We start from the raw sequence: 27,476 nt of genomic DNA on the forward strand, positions 1-27,476 counted from the left end.
CCGAAATGGCCTCATGCATCAAGTGAGGAGGCCTAACTAGGCCCATGGAGTGGAAGATCTCTCCCTTGTGTTAGGGTGTGCTCAGGTGGGGAGCAAACAGAAGTAGGGGTGCAATGCCTGAACTCAGTCACTGAACATCATCGCACTTGTGTCATTGAATGATGCACTTAATGAGGTTCCACACCAGTAGTGACTGTATAAGGGGTTATGTTAAGATATTGGATTTACTATGGTAAGGAGAAATCTGGATTATATGTAAAAAGAAAAAGTATGGGCTGGCATTTTAATGATATTATTGTGTGGATGCTGCAAAAAACAAACGTATGAGCAGCGCTGATTCCACAATACACTGAAAGTACCCTTAAATAATTTTACTGTCATTTGTGGATTGCGTTGCTGCTCCTCCATTATAAAGTTCTATTTTATTAATTGTATTTTAATATCATAATTTATTATGTGCTGTTTTACATTGTTGTGAGCTGCCTTGGGGGCCTTTCTGAAAGATTTTTTTTAAAAAAATAAGTAAGATGGAAGTTATGGATGCTGATAGAAATCCATTCCAGTACAAATGGATTTTGAATGGCTATTCCTACCTGGCTGGGAGTAAAGTCATTGTTCTGATGGATGGCCTTATGTTAAATTGGAAGCTCTTACATTAGCACACAAGGTCCCCAAAATTACATGCACATTTATAAAGGGTAAGGTGCTGCATGCTGCAGTTTTATACACATGTGGGAGTAAGCCCCATTCAACTCATTGGGACTATCTTATTAGTAGATACAAGATTGCATGTTGGACTAGCAAAATGTGAAGTAGCAAGTCTTCCTCGCAACTTTTGCATGAAATAGAGATAGGGTTTATGGGTCAAATTCATTTCTGATACAATGGCATGCATGCCTATCCAGAAGTAAATTTAATTACGTTTGAAGGGACTTGCTCCCAGGTGAGTGTGTATTGGATTGCAGCCTGAGTAGACCAGTATAGGACTATGCTATAACAGATTTATTATGTCATGAGATTTCATGGACTAGAGAAGTCCATTTAATCAGAAGCATGAAGTGTTATTTTAGACATGGCCAAAGGAGTAGGGAATAAACAATGAAGACAACTTGTTGTTGTTTTTAATCCCTTTATGGGCAATTCATTTGTAATAGTGCAATTCTATATCTACTCAGAAGTAAGTCTCCTTCATTTCAGTGGGGCCTATTCCTGCCAACTATTCTGAGCAAAATATTGAGATTTGGTGATTCTGCTCTTTTATTATTTGGAAGCTTTTAAGTCTCTCTCAGGCCTCCCTGTTTGCTCAGAGGTGTCCTATTGAGTTTCCTTTTTCAAATCACTTCAGCCTTACCTTCACTTTTTGTACTTCCCATTACTTTCATTCATTTCACACATTACTGAATGATAATTTAGAAGATCCAATCAGTGTACAGCAACAATGCAAAAGAGATAAGCTAGATCCAGAAGTCATTACCGAAAGTTAAACATTTGTATGTCCCATTGATGCCAGTGGAAGATATCTGAACCCTGAACTTAACTATTTACTCAGCAGCAAGTTCTATTGAATTCAGTTTGGAGGCTATTGCCAAGAAACTGTGACTAGAATTGTAGCTTTAAGCGCATGCTTAATTTTCCCACTGAAATCAGTGGTACTTGAAAGCATTTGGCTGAATCATGTCCCGAAACTATAACAGAATCCCAAATTAATTAGGCAAAGCTGCTTTTTGTACTTATAAAAATTGTAGGTGGCTGGCACAGCGTGAAAAGAGACAATATCCCTTTATTCTCTTCTGAAGTGGCACCTGGTAAATAGTACAGATAACAGAAATGTACAGAGAAGCATTTTTCTTTATATCTATAAATGAAGTAGTTTTCGGGCCAAACATGACATAACAAATCAGTCTCAGGGGCCTGTAGTTTGTGTTGGGAGCATAGTGCAAAGGAAGGGGCAGTTTGACCCTTTCCTCTCCTCCCGCATTACCTAACCTGCTCTTAGCCTTGGAAGGGAAAACTCCATCAGAGCTAATGGAGCCTTCCCTTCTGGAGTTAACAGCAGCACAGGGATTATTTTTGTCAGGACCACAGCAGAGGAAGAAAGGGTTAAACCATTCCCTCATCAGGCGAAATATTCCCTACACCTCCTTTTTAAAAAACCTATTGATGGGATGGTTCCTAATGACACACTTGGCATCACATCTAGTTTTCCTCTTACAAAGATAATTAAAAGGTGGAGCTGGCTAGGGCTCATCTCATACCCAGCATAATTCTTGGGCAACTCCACATGCTGCTGGATTACAACTCTCATCATCCTTGATCATGTTGGGTGGTGTTGATGGGAATTGGAGTTGTGTTTTAATGCTGTAATCTACCCTAGGTCCTTAGGGTAAAGGCCAGGCAGGCAGGCAATCAATGCAATGCCTATTATTATTATTATTATTATTATTATGCCACCCTGAGCAGCTTCCAAAAAATTAAAACATCAAACACAGTAAAACATCAAACATTAAAAACTTCCTAATACAGGGCTGCCTTCAGATGTTTTCTAAAAGTCAGAGAGTTACTTATCTCCTTGACATCTGACAGGAGGACGTTCACAGGGTGGGTGTGACTACCAATATGGCCCTCTGCCTGGTTCCCTGTAACCTCACTTCTTGTAGGGAAGGAACCGCCAGAAAACCCTTGGAGCTGGACCTCAGTGTCCAGGCAGAACGATGGGGATGTAGACGCTCCTTCCGGTACATTACTACTACTACTTAAACTTGCATATTGCCCCTCATACAGGGCCGAAGCTATTTAGGGCTTTAAAGTTCAGCACCAACACTTTGAATTATGCTCAGAAATGTACTGGGAGCCAATGTAGATCTTTTAGGACCAGTGTTAAACGGTCCTGTTGGCCGATCCCAGTCACCAGTCTGGCAGCCCCATTCTGGATGAGCTGTACTTTCCGCGTCACCTTCAAAGGTAGTCCCACCGTAGAGCACATTGCAGTACTCCAAGCGGGAGCTAACCAGAGCATGTTTCACTCTGGGGAGACAGTGTGCCGGCAGGTAGGGGATCACAGGTCTCACCTCTGACCTGGAGGAAGGTGTGTGGTGGGCGGCTTGCAGGATTCCAAGAAGCACAACACAGCGCCATCATGGGGTCTCTAGCCTGCAGCTCCCAGAAACCAGAGATGGGGAATCTGACAGAAAGAGGGTGGATTTGTACGCGAGCGAGCAAGAGAATGTTTTTTATCCATAAGATTACACTTAATAGGTTTCCCTCCGTCTTATTACATGTTTAAATGTCAAGTACATTGAGGCCAAAATACCATTTCCCCCCATGTTCCTCCAATGTACCAATGTCCTTAATAATGCCCTGTAGTTATTTGCTGAGCTTTCTGTCTAAGATGCATATGTATGCATCTTGTATTCAGATTAGGATAAAATTATCGCCACAATATTCACTACCTTTCAAATATGCAAATGAGCGCTGTGTATTCAATTTTAATGTATGAGTAGAAACTAAACTGGTTAGTTCAGCTGGGCCAGACCTTAAGCAGGCTGAAGCGGAATGAAATTACAGCAACTTTAGTCACGGCTGAATCCAAAACAAAACTGAGTCAAAGACATCTAATGCATTCATTTCCTGACATTTTGTCTCGACTAAACACGTACACACACACACTTCAAAGAAAGAGACACAGAGAAAAAATTATCCAAATATTTTTGCTAGTTTTAATTTTTTTCACCTTTCCTTTTTTCCTGCTTTGTATTATGATAAAAAGTTCACAAGAGGAGGTTTTTGTATTTTCGTTTGTAACGTCCATCCTTTCTTCTCTCTTCCTCAGCCTCCTTCCCTTTTACACCTGTGTCCATGGGGCAACCAGGTGGAAGTCAGAAGTGCAGGAATATCACCTGTTTGATGAGCTGCTTTTCTGCCACGTCCTCTAGAGGTCAAAGGCAGCGACTCTGTTCCTCGACATTTGCAAAACTGAATTTGGGTACCTCGGACTGCTGCCTCTGTGGGTGCTATTTACCTATGCAGATTTCAAATGCGATGCATGGAGGCGAACGAATTGTGTGGGTGGATGAAATCTGGTCTTGTGACACTGTCAACGCATGCATTAAGGCTGTCAGTTCTGACAGCTGAAAGAGAACGGGAGACATTTGCCTTGCCGGTAACTTAGAATCATAGGATTTATTTATTTTTAAAGTTGGAAAGGACTCTGAGCATCATCTAGTCCAACCCCCTGCAATACAGGAATATGCAGCTGTCTCATACGGGGATCGAACCTGCAATCTTAAGCGTTATCAGCACCAGGCTTTTAACCAACTGAGCTATGCTATGTTTCCCGTTGATTTGAAATACTGCACACACCTGCTTTGAAACGCATTGCCTTCCACACAATGCCATATGCACTCACGGCGTTCACACGTCCCAAGCAAGCAAGCGAGAGGCTCAAGAGTACCTTAGAATGATTTACACGTGCGCTGGCTGGAACCCGCAAAACCAGCTACAGGTTTATTGCTTTGCAGACGCGCTCAGCTGCCGTTCTGTGATGGTAGAGCGACCTCTACTGTTCACACGGGCGCGTTGCAGCTTCGGCGACTACTGGCAGGAGCGGGGCATTCTCTCCCCATTCATATGAATGAAGTTGAAGCTGGACTGTAAGCAACCATTTCCTTGGCATCCAAAGAATTTATGTGGATGCATTTATTTTTGAATGTTCATTCGCCTGCATTGCAAGCCCCTCGGAATCCTGCACTTTCCCTTGTTGCAATCCCTACAAACGACAGCCATGCAGGGGGGGGGGGGATATTTGCAAGCCCCTGGCTATTGCACTACAAGGCAAAGACCCACCATCGTGCAGCGGACTTCGCCCCAGATCCGGCTATGTAACTCCTTTCTCGAGGGTGGGGCTTTGAGGCTTTTGAGGGGGCGGGGTTTCTGACATCACATCCTGCTTGGGCCTTGTTGTGGGTTTTCTTTGAAAAGGAAAAATATCCTTTTGCTTGCAAAGGGGGATGCTAGCAGCATTGGTATTTTCCTAAAAGAAGGTGGGGGGAAAGAGGGGTGCAAACTCGGGCGGCCTTGCTGGTGGCCCCGCGGGTGGCTTGCTTGGTGGCGGGGGTGGAAGATTTGGAACAAAGAAGCTTGTCTTCCCCCCACCCCCCAACACACCAGCCTATTTGCAACAAAGAACATCTAGTGGGGGGGAGGCAGGCAGGAAGGAAGGAAGGAAGGGGAAAAAAGGGATGCAGCATTAATCTTCCCCTTTAGGACTCGTGGCTGGAATAAATTCCGGGAGAGCAAGAAGCAGGAGACGACGACAGCAACAAAGGAGCTGGCCAGAGATGTGAGCAGTCCCCTTGGGGAGTCTTCCGTGGGGCTTGCAAGGATGGAGAGGGAGGGCGGGCGAGAGTTGTCCTGACAGCTTGGGAAAGGAGATGGGGACTTAGCTCACAAAGCTCAGCCCCCAGAACCTTCCCCCCAGCACCACCACTCCGGATTTTCGGCCTGGGGCATCTTGGAGACGGATACACGATCCGGAATTGGGAAAGGAAGGTGTTTTTGGAGAGAGAAGTTGGTCCTTGCCTTAGGCCTGCTTCTGTCCCTCTGCCTCCCTCTCTCTGTTTAGACTACAGGGGCAAGCAGGTGTTATTGATGATGCTATGCACTGCAATAAGTGGATTTTGATGGAATTGCATTAATTGTACTGTCCTGTGCAAATAGTACTTTTTGCAGGTGTTGGTTCCTGATGTGAAATAACAATGTGATGTTGTATTCTGTATTGCTAAACGTGTTAAGGGTGGGTTTATTTATTTTTGCATTTGTTTGCAGCTGACAAGAGTTGTGGTTGGAATTAAGAGTGGAGGAGTTTGTGCAAGGGTTTTCGGGTGGGAAGGGGGATAGTACTGGGCTACGAGTTGCATCCGCGCTGGGATAGGAGTTGAGTATTTGTAGAGTAAGCAGAAGGTCTAGGACCTGAGCACTGCATTTGGAGGTGATGCAACTGCAAAGAGATGATGGATTGGCGTGCAGCAGCCTGGGCAGGTTTTTCTCTGCTGTGTCCTTACATGCACTGTTTGTTCATTCTGCTATTTAAATAGTTGGATTCCTCACAGCTAGTGGCAGGGTGGCTCGGTGTAAAGGGTGACCCTAGAGCCCTGTGCTTCTAGTGCAGGGGTAACAAACATGATGTTTTGGACTACAACTCCCATCGTCCAGCTGGCTGGGTTGATGGGAGTTGTAGTCTGTAACATCTGGAGGGTACCACATTTGCTTCCTCACCTTTATTCTAAAGATGAGGGGATTTTGGGCAAGTGCGTCTAGCTGTGCAGTGATGAGAAGAGTGCCTATATACCTGCTAAGGTTCTCTCTCTTCTTCATGGTTGTTAAAAAGCGCAGGAGCCCTGTTCTCCCTTGCAATTGGTTACCCCAATACTTATATACACACAGAGAGAGATTGTGAGTGAGTAGTTGCAGTTTATGTGTATGAGGGAGAACAAAGATTGGGTGGCTTAGTGCAAAGGTAATTTCTCAGTACCTTTTGAGAGTAAAGAGCAGTGATGGGGTATGTTGTCTAGAATGAATGAGGGCAGGCACATGTTCTTTACGATTCCTTGTATTAATGGGGAAGGACTTGGGACTTGCATTGTATAACAACTTTGAAAATATACACAAACCCTTAACTAATGTCTAAAAATCATACAATGCCCTTTTTAAATGTGTTGGGGCGGGTTATTGGGTTGCTTTTGTTTTAATTTTGACTACAGTGGTGCCCCGCAAGACGAAATTAATTCGTTCTGCGAGTTTGTTCGTTCTACGAGTTTTTTTGTCTTGCGAAGCACCACTGTGTATTGACGGTTTCCCATAGGAATGCAATGGTGGTTTTTTTAAAAAAGGCGCAAGACGTTCCGTCTTGCAAAGGAAGCCCATAGGGAAATCCGTCTTGCGAAGCACCTCAGAAAACAGAAAACTCTTTCGTCTTGCGAGTTTTTCGTCTTCCGAGGCATTCGTCTTGCGGGGCACCACTGTATGTGTTTTGTGTTTTTGCATTGTGATTTTATCTTGTGAACCTCCCTGAGACTTGCAGGTATAGGGCGGTATATAAATTTAATATAATAATAATAATAATAATAATATAGGACTGCATGCAAAGGGGGAGACTGGCCTTCATATAGATTCATATTCCTCTTTTGTTTCCAAATGAATAGCCCACCCTGCATTTGAGGGAATTATGTTCCGGTTCATGAGAGATGGAGAGCCAGAGGACCCGATGTTTGTGATGTGAGTACTCTAGTTCTGCCTCCTGGAGGGAAGCAGTGGGCAGAGGGGAGGGATAGGTTTGATGTGAACTGCTCCAATACCCAACTCCCTTGTGTATCATCTCCTCTTCCTTCAGGGACCCTCTTGCCATCCACCACCAGCATGTGAACCGTGTGCTCTCAGGTGGCTTTGGGTATAGCCCCTTCCTCAGCATTGGCAACGGGACTGTCCCTGCAACACGCCAGGCTAGCCGAAGAATGCAGGTAATGGAAATCTGGAGACTTTGACTAGGTCTGTTTTTCCTCCTTTGGTACGAATGCAAGTAAAGAAAGACAGCCATAGCCCTGTGCCATTTTTCTATCTAAATAATAATCAGCATTTTGAACATAGGAAACTATACTGAGTCAAGTTGTTGATCTAACTACCCTGATTTGGCTACTCTGAGTAGCAGAGGCTTTCCCAAAATTTCAGGGAGAGATAATCTCCCTCACTTCTCTGCCTCTCAACTTGAGACTAGCAGAGATTTTCTGAAAAACATGTTGTGCCACTGCACTTCAGCCTTGATGTTTTCCTCGCAGCTGTAGTACACAGGGTTGATGTTTCACCTTGCTTCCTATTACGACCCCAGGGACATGTCTTGTAAGTCATAGCCTTATGAAGTTCATCAGTATGTCAGGTTCAAACCCTGAAGCACAGGCCCAAAGGAGTGGTTGGGTACAGGGATACCAAAGAAGGATGTCAAAAACATCAGAATGGCCAGTTCTAGTGCTTTATTAAAGAAAGGTGTCAACTTACAGCAAATTAGCCTGCCAGGTCTCCCAGCCTTTACAGACACGGGACGGACATGGCAGCAAGGAGATGGCTTGTCCACGCCCAAGAAACACTCATGCCTTCTTTATTCGCAAAGCAGCATTCACCACTTGGGCCACGACTTCCTTTCAGATGAGGGCATAGGTGGCAAATACCCAAATCTTACAGATAGTTCCCCTGTCTGCGCTCAGAGCCCAGCACCCCAAGCCCACAGATCAGGATAATGTCAAAGCAAGCCAATTGCCGTATTTTCCGCTCTATAAGACGCACCAGACCAGAAGACGCACCTAGTTTTTGGAGGAGGGAAACAAGAAAAAAAATATTCTGAATCTCAGAAGCCAGAACAGCAAGAGGGATCGCTGCGCAGTGAAAGCAGCAATCCCTCTTGCTGTTCTGGCTTCTGGGATAGCTGCGCAGCCTACATTCGCTCCATAAGACGCACGCACATTTCCCCTTACTTTTTAGGAGGGAAAAAGTGAGTCTTATAGAGGAAAAAATACGGTAGCTTATAGCAACGCAAGTGAATAAAAACATATATGAGCTCATTGCTGCAACAGCTACCAATTAATTGTGGGGTTATCTTGACTACCAAGATGGCACTTGCAGAGCTTTCTGAACAGTTCACCTTGGGTTCAACACAAGAGAGATCCTATTGAACACATCACAAATTTGTTTGGGCATTCAGTATCCTTAGTAAGTTGGTGTTATCCACAAACCTGGTTAATTTATTGTCTCCATGGGTGAACTGATGAGAAAAATAAATAGCAGAACAAGAACAGAGTAGCTGAGGGTGGGCAAACAGTTCAGTTCCTCCAGCTTTCCCTCCTGCTTTCTGTTCTTCACTCAGTTGCCAGTTTATAAGAAGCCGGGCAGTTTTACCACATGACTGATAAGGAGATTTAGGAGTATTTAGTGTGGGGGTGAGGAAACAAAGGCCCCCCAGATGTTATGGGACACTAACTTCCATCAGCCCTCCCTGCAGGGCCAGTGTTCAGGTATGATTCCCCAACCCTGCTAGTGAGGTATTGTTCAAAAGCATTTTGCAAGTCCATCGGGTTTCCTCTTTAAAATGCCAAAGGATTTTTAAAGTGGAAAATGTTCACTTTCAAATAATTTTTGTTGAAATAGGACCGGACATTTTCTTGGTCTTCCTTTCGCTCACCCACTTACACCTCTTCTTTTAATAGTCCTACGTTCTCTTCCTGGTTCACTGCTGGATTAGGGTTTTTGTGTAGGGTTTGTTTGTTTGTTTAAATCTTCATTTGGGCATTGCTTCCAGTTCTTAAATGAAGCGTCCTTGCCTTTTATAATTATAATAATTTTTTTTTTTTACTTATTACTAACCTTTCTAATCTGTAGGATGTGTTTTATTTGGCTTTCTATTATATGACATTATATAACCTGCAAGCTTCTTAAAGAGATTTGACCTTGCTTTTAAATTTCTTTTTAAATGCTTGTTCCACTTTTGAGAGATTCTCTGTTTTGAAATTAAATTACTTGGATGATAGACTTGAGGAGCTGATGTCAGGCTATAGCTCCCCCTCTTGAATCTCTTAACTGAGTGAGTGAGCCCCTTTGTTATTCTAAGATGTGGGTAGGAGAGATGTTTATTACAGAAGGGTAGCTTGTCATTGTTCTTTATGCCTCTGTCCTTTTACAGGCAGGAACTGTTTCGCCCTTTGGGATGCTAGGAATGGTAAGCCCTGCTGTTCTTCTCCCCACACAAGCGTAGTTCTCTGAATCTTTTCCTCTGAGTAACATTCCAGATTTCTTCTGCTGCAGAGTGTAATCTCGAAATCATGAAAGCAATGATACTTGTAAATTCCTCGACAGAAAAGGAGAATGTGGATGCTTACTCTGTTCTGATAGGAAAATTATAAAGGCCATGATAAAGGGGGGAAGGAATCCCCTTCTGCCTTTCAAGAGAAAAATAAAAGAAGTCAGAAGGGGAGAAAATTTTGAATAATAGATTAGAGTTTTGCAGAATGGCTGTACCTGTATGTCACTGTAAGCCATAGGTAAGGTTTACTGTGGTTTAAAGGCTTTTTCTGCATCTTGGTGCATTAGAAGAAAATAGAATAATATAGAATCAGAGTTGGAAGGGATCTTGAGGATCATCTAGTCCAACCCTCTGCAATGCAGGAATATCCAGCTGTCTCTTACGGGGATCAAACCCCCAACCTTGCTGTTGTCAGCACCGTGCTCTAACCAACTGAACTATGCAATAACAGAGTAAGTAATGCAAAGAGGAAACTTTTGTGATGGTTTTGCTCCTCCCCCACTCCTGCTGCTGTTGCACTGCCAGGAGCTAAGGTTTGGTTTTGCTTGGCATTATGCCTGAAGCCAGGGACGCAGGTGGCGCTGTGGGTAAAAGCCTCAGTGCCTAGGGCTTGCCGATCGAAAGGTCGGCGGTTCGAATCCCTGCGGCGGGGTGCGCTCCTGTTGTTCGGTCCCAGCGCCTGCCAACCTAGCAGTTCAAAAGCATTCCCGGGTGCAAGCAGATAAATAGGGACCGCTTACTAGCGGGAAGGTAAACGGTGTTTCCGTGTGCTGCGCTGGTGCTGGCTCGCCAGAGCAGCGATGTCACGCTGGCCACGTGACCCGGAAGTGTCTCCGGACAGCGCTGGCCCCCGGCCTCTTGAGTGAGATGGGCGCACAACCCTAGAGTCTGTCAAGACTGGCCTGTACGGGCAGGGGTACTTTTACCTTTACCTTTATGTCCGAACCCAAGCTTGTGGTTTGCGTCCCCCAAACAAACCATGAGAGAATGGTAAGTCAATAGCAATCCTTGGTTACAGCTCATAGTTTATTTGGAGAGAGACAAACCATAGCCCTGGGTTTGGACATCACGAAACCACGACTTCGCTCCCGGTAGTGCAGCAGGATTCTGAGCAGGGAGAGGAATGAAGGGGTTGTGATTTGCTCCCTGTTCACCGTTACATTGCACGTTCACTTTTAAACCATAACTTAGCTATAGTTTTAAGTGATGTGTGAATGTGAAAAATCTCTCAGGAGATTTTCCAGTCCAGATCATGGGGGGAAATGGACTGCTTATTTGGATAATGAGGGCACTCAGGGAGGTTAGCTGGAGAGAGCTGGTAAGTGGGGAGAATCAACTTGCTCATTGTGGGAGCACAAACCATTTCCAAATGGCATTGGAATTTGACGAAACCAAATTGGACATTGGGCCATAGCCATGAGGCCAAAGAGATATCCAGGAGTCCACACATTTTTGGCTTGGAAACTAAGTTTCTGGCGTGTGCTAAGAACTTGAAAGGGAGTTTTGCTTATTGTGCTGCTTCTACCCGGTTGAAAGCTTAGCAGCATGACAGAGGAGCCGCTCCCTCCTCTTCCTCACTGGGGAGGATGGGTGTCTCATGTGGTGCTGCTGATCTGTGGCTTTCTCAGGTGACCAGTGGATTTCCTGGATATATTGTTTTCTACCTTGAATAACTTGGTGCCGGCTGCTTAGTTTCAGAGTAATTGATAGTGTGCAGATCTTGCTGTGCTGACTGATATTCCAAATAATATTTAGCCTAAATGTGAATATGTCCAAAATTGAGATGGAGTCTGATGCACTTAGAACATGTACTGATGTAGATTTAATTTAAATTTCCGACTCTAAAAATGGTGGCTTTCCCGATTCCTTCCTTTGTATGCTTTTGTGTGTACGAAGTAACAACTTGCAACTTTAGCACTGTAAATATAGAACGTGTGTGTGTGTGTGTGGCAATGTTGTGTATTGACCAGAGTTAGGACTAGGTAGCCCTAGATTCAAATCAGTGTTCAGACATGAGTGACCCTAAGCCACTCAGTCTCTGTCCTAATTTAGTAAATCTTTCTCTTAAATTAGACTGAGCAAACAGGAGGGATTGTGAGGACAAAAAGAGTACAGTGCCTTCAGTTTTACAGAGAAAAGGCTGGAGCTGGTAGTTGCTCTTGAGTGTAATCCAGAGTATGTCCCTTGGGTTTTGGGCAGAGGTGGGGAGCTGGATCTCACCAGGGGGCAGATCCTTTTATCGACACACCCCTTTACACAGTGGGCAGCATTCCAGCCATGCAAAAGTCAGAGGTTTCTACATGCATGCACGTCCACAATCACACTCCATCCAGGAAAGCAAAAGGCATTGGCATAGTTCAAAGGCAAAAGTGCTCCGTGAGGGTGCAGGCCAGGCCTGTGAGTCCTGTAGCCCAAAGAGAGAAGTTCCCCATTCCTGATTTGGAGCATAATCACCCTTGCAGCGGTACTATGCACTCAAGAGGGTCTGGCAACAGTCTAGACTTAGTCAGCGGTGGCAATCCTTGATATTTGCAGGTGTTCATGTAAACAATAATAAAAAGGAGTAGAAACTCTGTTCATTCTATCTGAGCATCATTTGCCTTCATTGACTGATCACTCTTCACCAAACCTCAGCTCTTTTCCTATGCTCTTTCCTTCAGGCAGGTGGTTTTATGGACATGTTCGGAATGATGAACGATATGATTGGGAACATGGTAAGACCCCCTGTGTGCATTCCTCTTGCATGGTATGATCCCTGTGTTTGCATCTTTCCATTCAGTTGCACCACGGTCATCCCCGACAACTGATCCCATGACAGAAGTGACACAGCTGGGTTTGTGGTGCGCTTCTGCATGACACCCGCTGCACGGCTTGGGTGCCTTTTAGACGTGGCTGTGACTTTGCTGCCCCGGAAGACAGATTCTTGCTTATGCCCAGGGCTCTGTGTACGTGGCAGTTCTGTTGTAGAGTGCCGTGCGCACAAATACCCCTGCAAAAAATGCAAATCAGAGCGTAATATTGGAAACAGAATTCTTGAGGATCTTGGTTATCACTGTGAGAAGATATGCTTGAAATCAATACCTGCTGGAATCTCAGCCGAACTTATAGTTGTGGATTCCAGTGCCCTGCTTAGATCATTATCCCGCCTTCCCTGACCCACAAACCCAGAGTAGATTTTGCAAAGTGGCAACAGCTGCAGAGCAAGACTCATAAAAAAAATCTATAAATTTCTGGCCTAGTTTATACAAGTTACAGAACTCTGATTGCTTGTAAGCAGAATTTTATTTGTTTAAATTTTTATTCCCCAATGTGGGGTGTACACTGCCCTCTTGTGGGTGATGTGGTGGCAAATTAGCTTTTAAGCATGTGCAGAGTTAGTTAATATTTTCTCCTAGTTCCAAACAAGTTGTGGCCCATTCTTGCTCCTTGAATAGTGTAGGAGGGGAGGTACCCCCTTTCAATACATTTTTCAAAACGTCAAGAAAAACCCAGAAAATCAAAGGAGGGGAGACTTGTTTGCAGAAATGGTGGTTTTCATTCTGTAGTCACAAAAGTTCTGTGGATGACTCCAGTAACGCTGCTCACCTTCTTTGATCTTTTGCGTGTCCAGGAGCACATGACTAGTGGTTCCAACTGCCAGACGTTTACCTCTTCAACTGTCATATCCTACTCGAATCTGGGGGAGGGCCCCAAAGTCTATCAGGAGACCTCGGAGACACGCTCTGCACCTGGTGGGGTAAGAAAGAGACTGTTTTCTTCTACTAGAATTTTCAACAAGTACATGGATTGCTGGTCCCACAGGGTGTATAGGGATTGTTATAAGAAAAAAACCTGCTCCTTCTCCCTTATGGAGTACCCAAGAGCCCATATAGAGTCCTTATGTAGGTTCTCTATCGGTAGGAGAAACTAACAGAGGCCAACCAGAGAATATAGAGAATATAGTAAGCCTGATCTTTCTTAAACTGTTGCAACAGGGTCCTCACTCACCACATGCAGGAGGGAGGAGGAACCCAGAACAGTGGTGCACAAGCCCATATATACTTTTGAAATTGCCACCCTGTAGCTCAAGGCCACCCCCCAATACATCATACATACATCACTGGAGGGGCGGTCTACAGCAGAATCTTGTCTGGCAGGAAACCTGTTGATGGGCTTACCTGGAGAGCCTGGCCATTCGTTTGTGATGATATATACTTAATTCCTCACAGGCCCTATTAATACCCAAATGTGCCCTTAAGGCAGGATTTGTGAGCACAGAGACAATGGAGAGGCTTTTCCCATTTCCATCCAAACTGCAGAGGAATATTTGAGGTCACTGTAAGAGTCAAAATGGCTTTAGGACTGTTTTCCTGTACTGTTTCAGACATGTGGTTTATATATTTATGTATGTGTTTGCCTGGTACATTTATGAACATGTATTTTATATCTTAGACCTTATAATTCTCATAACAGCATCAATGCAGACTGGGTGTGCTGAGGGTCAACATACAAGATTCGGAATCTCTGGTGGGTTTATGTTTTCCGGTGCAGGATGAATTCTTATGTAGGGCCAACAGATTTGATGCCTAAAATTACCTGCTGTGAAATTGGAGGCAAACCACTTGGCTTCCATTTGGGGACTTAAAAGGGTAGCAAAATAGTTCCACAACCCCAAATTGCGACAATTTGTTCTCTTGTCCTTAGATCCGGGAGACCAGGCGGACGGTGCGAGATTCTGACAGCGGTCTGGAGCAGATGTCTATTGGGCACCACATCCGGGAACGCGCGCACATCATGCAGCGCTCGCGCAATCACCGCACGGGGGACCAAGAGGAGAGGCAAGACTACATCAACCTGGATGAGAGTGAGTGTTTCCCTCTGGCTCCTCCCCTTCCTCGTGACAGTCTGCTCAGCCTCACCCTCCCACTCAGTGGCCTCCTCTCCCCCCTTCCTCTTTTCAGTACGTTTTGAATTGTGCTCCCAGTAAGTTTCCGAGCACAATTCAAAGTGTTGGTGCTGACCTTTAAAGCCCTAAACGGCCTTGGTCCAGTATACCTGAATGAGCATCTCCACCCCCATCGTTCTGCCCGGACACTGAAGTCCAGCTCTGAGGGCCTTCTGGCGGTTCCCTCATTGCGAGAAGCCAAGTTACAGGGAACCAGGCAGAGGGCCTTCTCGGTAGTGGCGCCCTCCCTGTGGAACGCCCTCCCACCAGATGTCAAAGAGAACAACTACCAGACTTTTAGAAGACATCTGAAGGCAGCCCTGTTTAGGGAAGCTTTTAATGTTTGATGTATTACAGTGTTTTAATATTTTCTTGGAAGCTGCCCAGAGTGGTTGGGGAAGCCCAGCCAGATGGGCGGGGTATAAATAATAAATTATTATTATTATTATTTCAGGTGATGCCGCTGCGTTTGACGACGAATGGAGGCGAGAAACCTCCCGCTTCCGGACGCAAAGAGGGCTGGAATACAGGCGCCACGAGGGAAGCAATGGCCGCCGGGCCGAAGGGGCCCGCCTTGCTATTCAGGGACCTGAAGATTCTCCAACCAGACAGTCGCGCCGGTACGACTGGTGAACCCAGAGCAGACTTAAGGGGGGTGTGATGCGGTCACCCCCAAATCTACCTTCATGCTCTTGTAAGTCTTAACTGTTGCCCTTCGCATGCATGCTTTGCCCCAGGGTATGCCTGCCCGGCTTCTCGGTTGGGGTGCAACCTGGCGAACCTGACTACTTTTTCAGTGCAGCATTGGGCCTGTGACTTACCTCTGTGCCCAGCAGTGATCGCCTTCATTTTTTTAGTGTTTTTTAAAACACACACATACTGGCATATACAGGAAAACATCATGAACATGTTCCTGGCTAGGCCTTAAAGTTGGTGTTATTTACAGAGCATGAGAGGATGTTAAGGTGCAGCAGGCTGCCACAAGGAGGGCATAGGAGGGAGTCATGGATAAGAAGAAACCTGAGCTTTCTGGAAGGAGGGTTGTTGCTCTTTGTGTGTCAGAAGCAGAGGCTTCTGGGAATTACAGAGAATGAGGAGTGGTTGACGGGGGATTATTTAGATAAAATCTAATAAAACGCTTCGAAACAAAGCAGGGTATATGATTCATCTGGTGCAATTCTGTTTCTGAAAAGAAGCCTGATAGAGCTTTGTCGTTACCTTTATGGGAGGCCATGCATGCTGCCCTGAGTCTTGAGCAAAGGCAGCTTGCAGGGCGGAAAGTTAGTCCAAGGCCCTTTGCAGCCCTGGAAGTAGGTCCCAGAGGTCAGGATCTCATTGTGGAGAGAATGCTTGTGCTCCACTGAGCACCCACAAGAATAGAGTATTGCACCATCTTTTCAAAAGTAATCTCTTATTCTGCTGGGCTGTTCATCTTTCCAAAGGCAAACTTGGCTGCAGCCACGATTGTTGATAACATAAAGGAAGGGAGGAATCTAAGGGCACCATCACATCATCAGATTGCAGCCACACTTAGAAATAAATCCAAACCTCTTTCAATGAGGTTTATTTCAAAGTGAATAAATTTGTTGCCTTGGTTTGAAATGGGGCAACTGCCATCACTTCTCTTCAGGAAGCTTTGGAATGATTGCGTTTAGAGGCTTGTCTTGCAAAGAGAATTCCCTTCTCACACAACCACAGTTGAGAGCAAGGGAGGCTGCAGTATGGAAATGTTGTAAGTTAGGGTTGGGGGGAAAGCAGATGTTGTTAAAGACTCCAGCTCCCATTTTCCCTGATCACTGGCCATGCTGGCTGGGGATGATGGGAATTGGGGGGGGGGTGGTCCAGAAACATCTGGAGGACCACAAAATATTCATCCCTGGCCTGAGCCATGAGCAAGGTACACATACCATGCCAGGAACAAGGCACCTGAGCTGCTTAAAAAAAAAGCAAGCAAACTTGGATTTAGTTTCTGCTGATAGTTTTGATTGAATGAAAGCAAATTCTCATTTGGCTCAAGTGGCTAAAGATGCTTGAACAGTGTTCAAAGCTAGAGGTTGACTTACAGAGGTGGTAGATTTCAGATTAGCAGCTGGGAAATTCCATGGCTCCATTCAAAAAGAAGAAAAAGGTCTTCCACAGAGAAGATAGACGAGAAGGGGAGGAAAGTTCTAGCATACAGTCTCAAAGAGGCCAGGTTTTTGTTTGAGCAGGAGCTTTCCTATAGAGAGGGAAATTCCACTGTGTGAGCCCCTCCCTGCAATCTGAAATTGTACAGCCCTGAAACAAATTGATCATCCCCGTGAGATCTCAGCCATGGGGGTTTTGCACTGAGTTTCCTGTTTTTCTCGCTCGCTGTTCCTTCTGCAATTCCCTTCTGTTCCCTTTCTGATTTCTATTGTTTCTCTTCTTCCCCTCCCACCCTCTTGCTCAGGTACAGACAGTGAAACTCTGATGGCGAAGCCCCTACGAAACATCACTTGGACCTTCCTCCTCAAGTTGAATACTAGCCTGCTGCCCCTCTTTTAAGATATAAATTAAGTGACTAACTCTCTCTCCACAGTTGTACTCCTTGCATAGAGCAGGTGGCCAAGGGGAATGGGCGGGACCTTGTCCATGAATGAGTGACACATCAATTTTACTTCGTTCTTTTTCCTCTTAACTCCTCCCTGCCCTTCACTGAGCTACCCAATCCCTCCCCTTAGTGTTTTTTGGAGGGGTGCTGGAGTGGTCTCCCTCAGTTTTTGCCACCCCCTCTATTTCCTGCTCCAAGTTTGGCTGGTTCCGAAGTTTGTATTTAATCTACCCACCCACCTCAAGTGGCAAGCAAGTAAGGAAACCCGTTGACCTGCTATTAGTTTCAAGCACTTGGAAAAATAACCTTTAGTCGCCTTTGCTCTCGGCCTGCCTGCCTGCCTGCCCTGGAAATGGGGTATGTATGAAAGGGTGGAAGGGATCAGGTGAGGTGTGGACAAACAAAACAGGCCCTACCTCTCTGCCCCAATCCAGTCAGCTCCCCATCTTATAAAATTTGATTTCGTGAAACTTGTAACTAGATGTTTACTGAGTTGAATAAAGAAATGGAACCTGTAAAGCAAGTGGCGTCGGCCTCTATCTCCCATCTTTGCGTCCTCAAGGGATTCAGGGCCGCTTGTTGGCTTTGTGTGACACTATTCTTTGAACACCTGGCCTCAAAAGTCCGCATTTCCTCTTATGAATCAGTCAGTTTGACAAGCTGCGCGTATGGCTAGTTTTATTAAAAACCTTTACCCTTTCTTCCCAGTGCGTGCGACTATTTGCAAGATGGAATCCTTGACAGAACAAGAGTAGCACTAAATCCCCGGGCCCTGAAGTTGTAATCTTGATCAGAATGAAAATGGCCTGTTTTCCTTCTCTCTCAGACTGGCAGCTCTTGTGAGGAATACTTAATATTCTGCCTGGACATTGCTAAGCGCTGGAGGGTTAAGTTCTTTACAACTATTGCTTTAAAATGGATCTCTTAGAATACATCAAGTGTCCCTCTGTCATATTCAGCATTATACCAACGAAACATGGAATTAGCTCTGGCAGATTAGGCAGGCAACCAAACATATTCTACTGTGTTAATAATTGCACTTAGCAAGCAATCGTCGGACAGCATTGCCAGTGGATCCTTCCAAGCTAGGTCCCGTGTTCACAGCATGTCCATTGTTTGCCGTAGCACTTAATGACTCCACTGAAAAGTAGGGCTTGTCTCTGTGTGTTCATCTTACTTGTCCTAAGCTGCTGTAGGTAACTGAGCTGCAGATTTCAGAGGCTCATTATATGGCAAAATGTCCATCTGAGACAAAGGTGAGTTCATATTTGGAGCTGAAACCTTTTGCTGAAGCCTTCAGTGTCACAGTTCAGAAAGCCATCTTGTTTAAGGCAATTCTGCTTTGTTTTACACTTGTTCTACCCCAGTTGGATGTCTTGAGTGCGGCCAAACCTCTTTATTGCGCAAGTGTGTGTTATTGATTTCGAAACTAAGTGGTCTGCATAGAATAATATAAAAAGATTTGTTTAAAAATAGCAACTTTAGAACAGCAGACAATAAAACAATCAATACACAGTGGTGCCCCGCAAGACGAATGCCTCGCAAGACGAAAAACCCACAAGACGAAAGGGTTTTCCGTTTGCAGAGGTGCTTCGCAAGACGAATTTCCCTATGGGCTTGCTTCGCAAGACGAAAATTGACGAAAATTTTTGGGTTTTTTTTTCACTCCAAAACCCCTTTTTCTGAATCGCTAAGCTGCTAAAAGCATTTTAACAGCAAAACCGCTAATCCCTTAAGCCTTAAAAAGCCGTTTTTAGCCCTTAAAATGTCAATAGCGCTAATAGCGCTACTCCGTCAATGGGCTTGCTTCGCAAGACGAAAAAACCGCAAGACGAAAAGACTCGCGGAACGGATTCTTTTCGTCTTGCGAGGCACCACTGTACAGTCAAACCTTGAATCCTGAACACCTCTGTTTTGGAATGTTTCTGCTCCTGAACACTGAAAACCCGGTTTTCAAATGTTTTTCGGAAGCCAAATGTCTGGTGCGGCTTCCACTTGTTTGCAGGAAGCTCCTGCAACCAATCGGTTGTCGAACATTTTGGAAGCTGAAAGGGCTTCTGGAATGGATTACATTCAACAACCGAGATTTGACTGTATAGATTAAAAAACAAATACAACAAATTACAAGTCACTTTTCCGGAACGTCATTCACCACGGCCTCCACACGTGGGTGGTTGTAGCAAGCAAGGCTGGCTGAAACCAAGGTTTCTGTAGCTGGGGCAATAGCGTAGAAGCTGAATACTGCAACCAAGACCCAACCGAGAGAGTGTGGGAGTCTGAATCCAAAAGAGGCCCTGCAGGCATTAGAGGAGATGCCCATAGAAAGGAAGGTTGGTGGGAGGGGAGAGAGTCTGCCTTGCCTGGTTGCCAGGCCTTGAGGGCTGGTGTAATAGTAGACCTGGGCCCTGAAATCCTTTCCAAATGTTGTAGGATCTGAGATTTCATCTCCTGTGCCGAAGAGGAGCCAGCTGAGTTAAGGAAGGTACAGATGGTATCGACGCAGTGGCAGTAACCAGAAACAAAATCTTGACTGTCTTGCGGAATGGAAGCAGCAGCTGCACCTGGAGAGGAGAGGAAAGTTAGGAACGGGAGCTTCCCTGGCAGACAATAAGCAGCGGCCTGAGTCCTGGCGCTCAGCATCTTTTTACATGGCCTTGCGGAAAGAAGGGCTCAGGGAAAATACTTCTCACCTTGCTTCTTCAGCCTGCGCAGCTGCTGCACCGTCGTCTCCAGAATCTCTGCCTTCTCCAAACGTGATAAGGCTCTGGCCGTCTGTGGAGGATAAAACACAACAGCCCAAAACACGTCATCTTTTTAAAAAGTCCTATCTACCTTGAGCTTTAGGAAGGGTTCAAAAGTGAATTCGTTGCACACGGAACTTACTGCACTGCATTGGTTCCCTGTTTCTGGCACAGAAATGGATCGGTTAAGCCCTAGCTGTGCAGCATAGCTTTCCTTTTAAAAAGCAGGGAAAAGACACGTCCAAATTCTGCAACTTTACATAATCTTTATTATTTGCAACATTTAGTAAGTTTAAGAGCGGAAGCAAGGAGTTCTGCTGAGTGCTTGGCTCTTGCATAACTGATTATTACTCGGCTATCTTCTTGTCTTATGAAGATTTCGGAGGCAGCCTCATACCCTTTCAAGCATCCACACAGCCCTGCCCGTTCCTGGAGGTTATGGCCTGTGTACTTTCTATGTTTCTAGTTTACACTAGTTTGTCTAACAGTAGTAGTAATAATAAAATAATAATAATAAATTTTATTTATTCCCCGGCCAGAGCCGGGCTCAGGGCAGCTATCACCAATAAAATTTCAGTAAAAACCTAATAAGAAAACAACACCAATTTAAAATACAGCTTAAAATGCAGCCTCATTTTAAAAGTCAAAACCATAAGGGGTGGGGGGGGGGGAAACATAAGGGTCAGACTGAGTCCAAACCAAAGGCCAGGCGGAACAGCTCTGTCTTGCAGGCCCTGCAGAAAGATGTCAAGTCCCGCAGGGCCCTAGTCTCTTGGGACAGAGCGTTCCACCAAGTCGGGGCCAGTACTGAAAAGGCCCTGGCCCTAGTTGAGACCAACCTAACCACCTTGCGACTTGGGACCTCCAAAATGTTGTCATTTGTGGACCTTAAGGTCCTCCGCGGGGCATACCAGGAGAGGCGGTCCCATAGGTACGTGGGTCCTAGGTAGCATAGAGCTTTAAAGGTCAAAAGCAGCACCTTAAACCTAACCCTGTACTCCACCAGTACAGGAGATTGATAAAAAATTCTTGCAAGGGATCGCCCAAATTCTATTAAAAACGCTTTTGTTGCCACAGACGATTGCGGCTAAACTTTTGGATTGTGCAGAGGGTAGGGTGTTGCTCTTGCAAATACCAGCGCCTCTCAAATCTAAGGAACCGAGTTAAGCTTTGGCCAGATGGGTAGGTTGTTTCTGAAAAGACCGAACTCTTCATTTACCTGTTGATCAGGGAGCTGCTGAAGGAGCTTCCGCAGCTGCTCCAGGCTTGCATTAATGCGGGCCCTGCGGCGTTTTTCGATGAGTGGCTTGATGGACTGGCAGAAGCGAGTGGGAAGAAAAACGAAACTTATCAGAGAACTGAAAGGCAACTAATCTAGGGTATGCCCTGCGCTATGTGTTGGCTTAACAACTTGAGACTATCTCTTAATTGAGAACGGAGACCATGAACTCCAGAGCCTACCCACACCTATGTCCCCCACACCTGCCCGCCCCTTGTCCCTCAGAAACAGTACTTCTGTCTTGTCAGGATTCAACCCTCACCTACCCTGAAGTTAAATTGTGGAGAATTCTCTTTCTCCTAGGCCAAAGTGTGAGGAGAAGTTACTCCTCAGAGTCAGGGCTTTCCCCCCCAGCTGAACTTGCCAGAATTCAGTTCCGGCACCTCTCAGGTGGGCGCCATTGCCATTATAAGAGAACAAGGGAGGCATTCATGGTGAGCTCTGGCATCTCTTTTTCTAAAAAAATCATCACCAACCTTTATTATGGTCCAGAGACCCAACAGATCGTTACAAAGCAATACACAACTCATACAGCCTAAAGGTAAAGGTAAAGGTACCCCTGCCCGTACGGGCCAGTCTTGACAGACTCTAGGGTTGTGCGCCCATCTCACTCAAAGAGGCCAAGGGCCAGCGCTGTCCGGAGACACTTCCGGGTCACGTGGCCAACGTGACATCGCTGCTCTGGCGAGCCAGAGCCGCACACAGAAACGCCGTTTACCTTCCCGCTAGTAAGCGGTCCCTATTTATCTACTTGCACCCAAGAGTGCTTTCGAACTGCTAGGTTGGCAGGCGCTGGGACTGAACAACGGGAGCGCACCCCGTCGCGGGGATTCGAACCGCCGACCTCTTGATCGGCAAGCCCTAGGCTTTAACCCACAGCGCCACCCGCGTCCCCTACCCGCGTCATACAGCCTACCTCCAGGTTAAACAAGCATTTTGTTCAGAATATAGGGATCATTGGTTCTTGCAACCACCGATAAAAACTTGGCCACTGCTAATGTTCTAGCGTTTGTCTGGTCTTCCAATAGGAACCTGACATAGTGAGCCTCTGATTTTCCCGGGAAAGGTATCAGCAAGGGTAACATCAGTTCAGCCCTGGCTTGCTCATATTTTGCACAGTGCAACAAAATACGTTTTATGGAATCGATGTCTTGAGCACACGAGCAAAGTCTGTCCTGGTAGGGAAGAAGAAGAGTTTGGATTTGATATCCCGCTTTATCACTACCCTAAGGAGTCTCAAAGCGGCTAACAATCTCCTTTCCCTTCCTCCCCCACAACAAACACTCTGTGAGGTGAGCGGGGCTGAGAGACTTCAGAGAAGTGTGACTGGCCCAAGGTCACCCAGCAGCTGCATGTGGAGGAGCGGAGATGCGAACCCGGTTCCCCAGATTACGTGACTACCGCTCTTAACCAGTACACCAAACTAGGGAACTCCTCTCAACCTGCCATCCAGAAAAATAGCACCGCTCACAGGGTGGGGTTGGGTGAGCCAGGAGACCCATGGTAATATAAAGCTGATGCGTTGACCTGCTGGGTAAATGTGCCCTGAGCATATGATCTGCCCAATAATTCATTTTTGGTATTAAAAATGAGTTCACAGCCCAAGAAAGATGTAAAGGTATTTCTGTATGCCACAACTGCTGCTCGAATTTTAATAGCCCAAAAGTGGAGAACACAAGAATTACCAACTGTGGAAGAATGGCAGATGAAGATGATGGATTTTATGGAGCTAGCTGAACTCACTGGGAGAATCTGCGACCAGAAAGAAGAGGAATATCGAGAAGATTGGAAGAAATTTAAAGACTATTTGAATAAATGTTGTAATATTGAAGACTAGAAGTTACTTGAAAGTACTAAATAGGCCTAGGTTTAAATTAGAATTTAATAAATGAGATATAGAATGTTAAGAGAAGTTAAGAAATTTGATTATAATTGGAATATTGTTTTTCGAATAATGATACTGGAAAACTGCTACATTTAGTTGCAAGGAAATTCAGATGGAAGAGATTAGAGGAAGTCAAGTAATATTTTTATAAGGTTGGAAGTTTAATTAATTAATTAATTTTTATTTATGTGTTTGTGGTTATATTTTTGTTATTATTCGTTTTATTTCTCTTTTTTTATTGGTTTTATAGTATGTGCTTTTTTTGTATGAAACTTAATAAATAATTAAGGTTAAAACAGATTAAGATAATTAAAAGATAGTAAGCAGTGAAAGATGGAAAGGATTTGCTGACTTAATTATTAACTGGAATACAGAAAGGGGAGGTGGGAGGAGGTCGAGGAAATAAGTCATTGAAGGATAGAGATGTGAAAAAAGGATGTGTTTTTAAATGTTTGTGTTTTTTCTCTGGTTGGGTGGAGGTATTCTTTTCTTTTTAGGTTTTTTGATGTATTTTTTAATTTTTTAACTTTATATTTTTTCTTTATCATTTAAAAAAATAAAATAAATATTATTGGGGGGAAATAAAAAAATTAAAATGAGTTCACAGTCCTTTCACACAACAGTTCAACAACCTAGTTTCCTCTTGCTTTCTTCCTTTGAACAACCTGCATTGCTGAACAACCCAGAAAGGAGATCCTGTTCCACCTTGCCTGCCTTGCAAAGCTGAAACGGATTTGTATCCACCCTGTGCCACAGCTGCTTGTCTTTACTGTATAATTTTGAATTTTGGAGCCGGGGAAAACACACACGTGCAAATGCTCTGGACTGATGCCATTACCAGCACATAGACCTAATTGTACAGTGTGTCCTCAGAACACAATTCCAAGTCTGTTTACTCAGAAACAAATCCCCTGAAATTCAATGGGCCTGCCCCCCACCTCCCATATTGCGTGGAAAGCCTGTTGAATGACTTGGATAAGACCCTTCCTTCCCTGGATCCCAAAATAATCTGCCACCTGTCCCTCACCACTCCAGATTATCCACCAAGCACACCAACAAAGCTAATCATTTCTCAGTAGCAATGTTAAAAGGTTTGGGGAAGAGGAGGGGAGCCTGCAAGACTGATGGCAACAACAGAGAAGCTATTTTCATATCGATCATTAATTTCTGCAACTGTGCTTGGTTTGGCATTGGCTTTCCTGGCAGTGTCCAGCCCCACAGTTGGTGCAAGATGGCCATGGTGGCTCACAGGTGAGGAAAAAGTACTCTACAGAAAGAGGCAGTGTGGTGTAGTGGTTAGATCGTTGGTCTAAAACCTCTTTAAACAGGACTCTAAGGAAAAAGGATTTGTTGAAAGTGGTTCAAAGTTTGAATTAGAGATATTAAGTAATGATTTAAAATTTTTGTCTGAAATGTCTAAATTGCTGCTTGAATGGCATTTGAAGGACGAGGAGGTTAAGTCGGTTATGATACACTGGGCCAAAGATTTTGGGTATAATATACAGCTCAGCGATTGGGTAAAATTATGGAAAGAAGGTTTAAAATTGACTGCATGCAATGCCCTAAAAGAAAATGTGATGAGAATGATGTATAGATGGTATATTGCACCTGTTAAGTTAGCGAAAATGTATAAAGTCAGCAATAAATGTTGGAAATGTAAAGAAAAAGAGGGAACATTTTATCACATGTGGTGGGAATGTAAAAAGGTGAAATGCTTCTGGGAGATGATATATAATGAGATGGAAAAAAATGTTGAAATATACATTTATAAAGAAACCAGAAGCATTCTTATTGGGCATTGTTGGGAGTGATATAAATAGAAAGGAATATAAGCTCATTTTATATGCAGTAACAGCAGCAAGAATATTATTGGCCCAAAAATGGAAGCAAGAAGAATTACTGATGATTGAAGAATGGAGGATGAAGTTAATGGACTATGCAGAAGTAGATAAACAAACAGGAAGGATTCGAAACCGGCGGGACCAGAAATTCATAGAAGACTGAAGTAAATTTATGGACTATTTGAAAAGTATTTGTGAAGATCAGACGACGTTTGTAGGTTTGCAAGAAGTTTTGTAAGGAGTATTATTGGAAGTATTGCAAAAATGGAGAAGGGGAAGGGTGATTTTTAAAAGATGTAAAGGCAATATAAAGTTAAGAAATGCATAAGAAGTGGTTAAAACGGTGGATCAGAGGTCTGATGGAAGTCTATAAAGATTGTATAAGTGATAAGTTTTGTGGTACATTTTATAATTTGTATGTTAAAATCAATATATATATATTTTTAAAAAAGGTCGTTGGTCTAAAACCTGGGAAACAGGGTCTCGAGTCCCCCACTCACGCATGAAGGATAAAAATGGGGAGAACTACGTGCAGCATCTTCGAGGAGAAACGCAACTAAGCACAGGTGCTCAGCGGCAGCTGAGTGAAAAATCCTAGAAGTTCACCTGCAGTCAATCCGGAGCTCAGGTGCAGCTCTGATTGAATGCTACCTCTTTGGCGCACGATTCAGGGCAAAACGGGACTTTGCTCTGTTAGATGCTGCGAATGCGATCAACCGGCGGAAGGAGATGAGGCATCTCTGTTTCCTTACCTTTCGGTAGAGGCTGTTGGGATGCTTCGATTTCCTTGCAGACCCTCCGCTTTTGCCCAGACCCTTTGACTCTGCCTGGCCCGCTGCCAGCTCCATGGCCTTGTCTTCTGGAGACTGCGCGAAGCAAGAGCAAGGTTGGCTTTATCGTTTTGTTTCTAATTGGCTCGATGCGCCGTTTTCATTCCTCTTAAGTAAAAGGGATTCACGCCTCCTCCTTCCAAGGTGTCAGCAGCTCCTCCTCTGGTCGGTGGAAAGGCGCGCCTTCCTTAGCAGATGCTCCAGCCCCTCCCTCTCTTCTACACACACACAAACACACACCTCAAAACCCCACAAAAGGACTGCAAAACTTTGGCACCGGTTTGGAGTGAATCAGACAATGTTGGATTTCTGGGTGTCAACTATGAACCCCGGTTTGATGTATCAATTCTCAGTTTGGGGAGCAAAACAAGGAGTTCATGCTACAAAACTTTGCCACTGGTTTGGAAGGGTCAACAATTCCGGGGTTTGTAGTTAATGCAGCTGTTTTGCTTCTGTCCAGCTGAAGATGCTGGTACAACCTCCCCCCACCTGGTGCTCCCAGGTGTTTTGCACTATTCCCATCTGCCCCAGCCAGCACCTGTGCTCTTAAAAGTGCTTGAGTGTGGAAGGCATCACCAGGACTGGATTGAGGTTTGATGAGGCCCTATGCTACTGAAGGTAATGGGGCCCTTTATATGTCCAGCTGTCCTTTATCAACAACAAATTGCTGCTTTTTGTGTGTGTTGAATATATGCTATATGGTAATTTATGGACCTAATAGGTATCTAAAGCCATTTGCACATAACAAAATACTTTATCAAAGTACTTGTTGAACTGAAATACAATTAAGAAGAAGTATATTAATAGTGAAATACAATTAAGAAGAAGTATAGAAGGGACGCGGGTGGCGCTGTGAGTTAAACCACAGAGCCTAGGACTTGCTGATCAGAAGGTTGGTGGTTCGAATCCCTGTGACGGGGTGAGCCCCCATTGCTCGGTCCCTGCTCCTGCCAACCTAGCAGTTCGAAAGCACATCAAAGTGCAAGTAGATAAATAGGTACCACTCCAGCGGGAAGGTAAACGGCGTTTCCGTGCGCTGCTCTGGTTCGCCAGAAGCGGCTTAGTCATGCTGGCCACATGACCTGGAAGCTGTACCCCAGCTCCCTCTGCCAATAAAGCGAGATGAGCGCCACAACCCCAGAGTCAGCCACGGCTGGACCTAACGGTCAGGGGTCCATTTACCGTATATTTTGGGGGGGGGCAAGAGAGTGGGGCCCGAAGCTATAGCTTGTTTAGCCACATCCAGTTGGGGAAACTTGCTCTGGGCAGAAGAAAATAAGAGCCAGAAGGGTTTGGGGGGGGCATGCATTGGTGATGGGTGGCTGTTATGTGTGTGTCTCTCTTCAACAGTGGTACTTCTGTCTCATGAAAATTGTGGGTAGCCCTGTTGACCTATAAGAAATGGCTGCAACAGTCATAAAGTGTGTGTGTATGTGTGTTGTACCGTTAATAAGAATTAAAAAGAAACAAAAGCTTACAACAGAATTTTTATTAGGGACCAAGTTAATGTAGTCCCAGAGCTATTGAACAGGATTACACTCCGACTTCTCACAAAATGTGTGT

At 44.8% G+C, this 27,476-nt stretch overlaps 2 protein-coding genes across 2 annotated transcripts; one reads left to right on the top strand and one right to left on the bottom strand.

The window, feature by feature from the left end:
• Positions 1 to 397: 397 nt before the first annotated feature.
• Positions 398 to 17,856, top strand: MLF2 (myeloid leukemia factor 2). Its single transcript, XM_083420710.1, has 9 exons — positions 398 to 5,338; positions 7,200 to 7,272; positions 7,388 to 7,514; positions 9,722 to 9,757; positions 12,502 to 12,555; positions 13,452 to 13,577; positions 14,525 to 14,684; positions 15,220 to 15,459; positions 17,197 to 17,856. Exons 2-8 carry the CDS (start codon positions 7,223 to 7,225, stop codon positions 15,396 to 15,398), a joined length of 732 nt encoding a protein of 243 aa, XP_083276836.1. The 5' UTR covers positions 398 to 5,338; positions 7,200 to 7,222; the 3' UTR covers positions 15,399 to 15,459; positions 17,197 to 17,856.
• Positions 17,857 to 19,273: 1,417 nt separating this feature from the next.
• LOC310667788 (transcription factor HES-2-like) lies at positions 19,274 to 26,027 on the bottom strand. Its single transcript, XM_083420740.1, has 4 exons — positions 25,836 to 26,027; positions 21,298 to 21,393; positions 20,028 to 20,109; positions 19,274 to 19,898 (listed from the first exon to the last, which is right to left on the bottom strand). The coding sequence occupies exons 1-4, from the start codon at positions 25,929 to 25,931 to the stop codon at positions 19,486 to 19,488; spliced, it is 687 nt and encodes a 228-aa protein (XP_083276866.1). The 5' UTR covers positions 25,932 to 26,027; the 3' UTR covers positions 19,274 to 19,485.
• Positions 26,028 to 27,476: the final 1,449 nt, after the last annotated feature.

Source organism: Podarcis tiliguerta, assembly GCF_965153285.1.
Source record: "Podarcis tiliguerta genome assembly, chromosome: 17".
NCBI classification, from domain to species: Eukaryota; Metazoa; Chordata; class Lepidosauria; order Squamata; family Lacertidae; genus Podarcis; species Podarcis tiliguerta.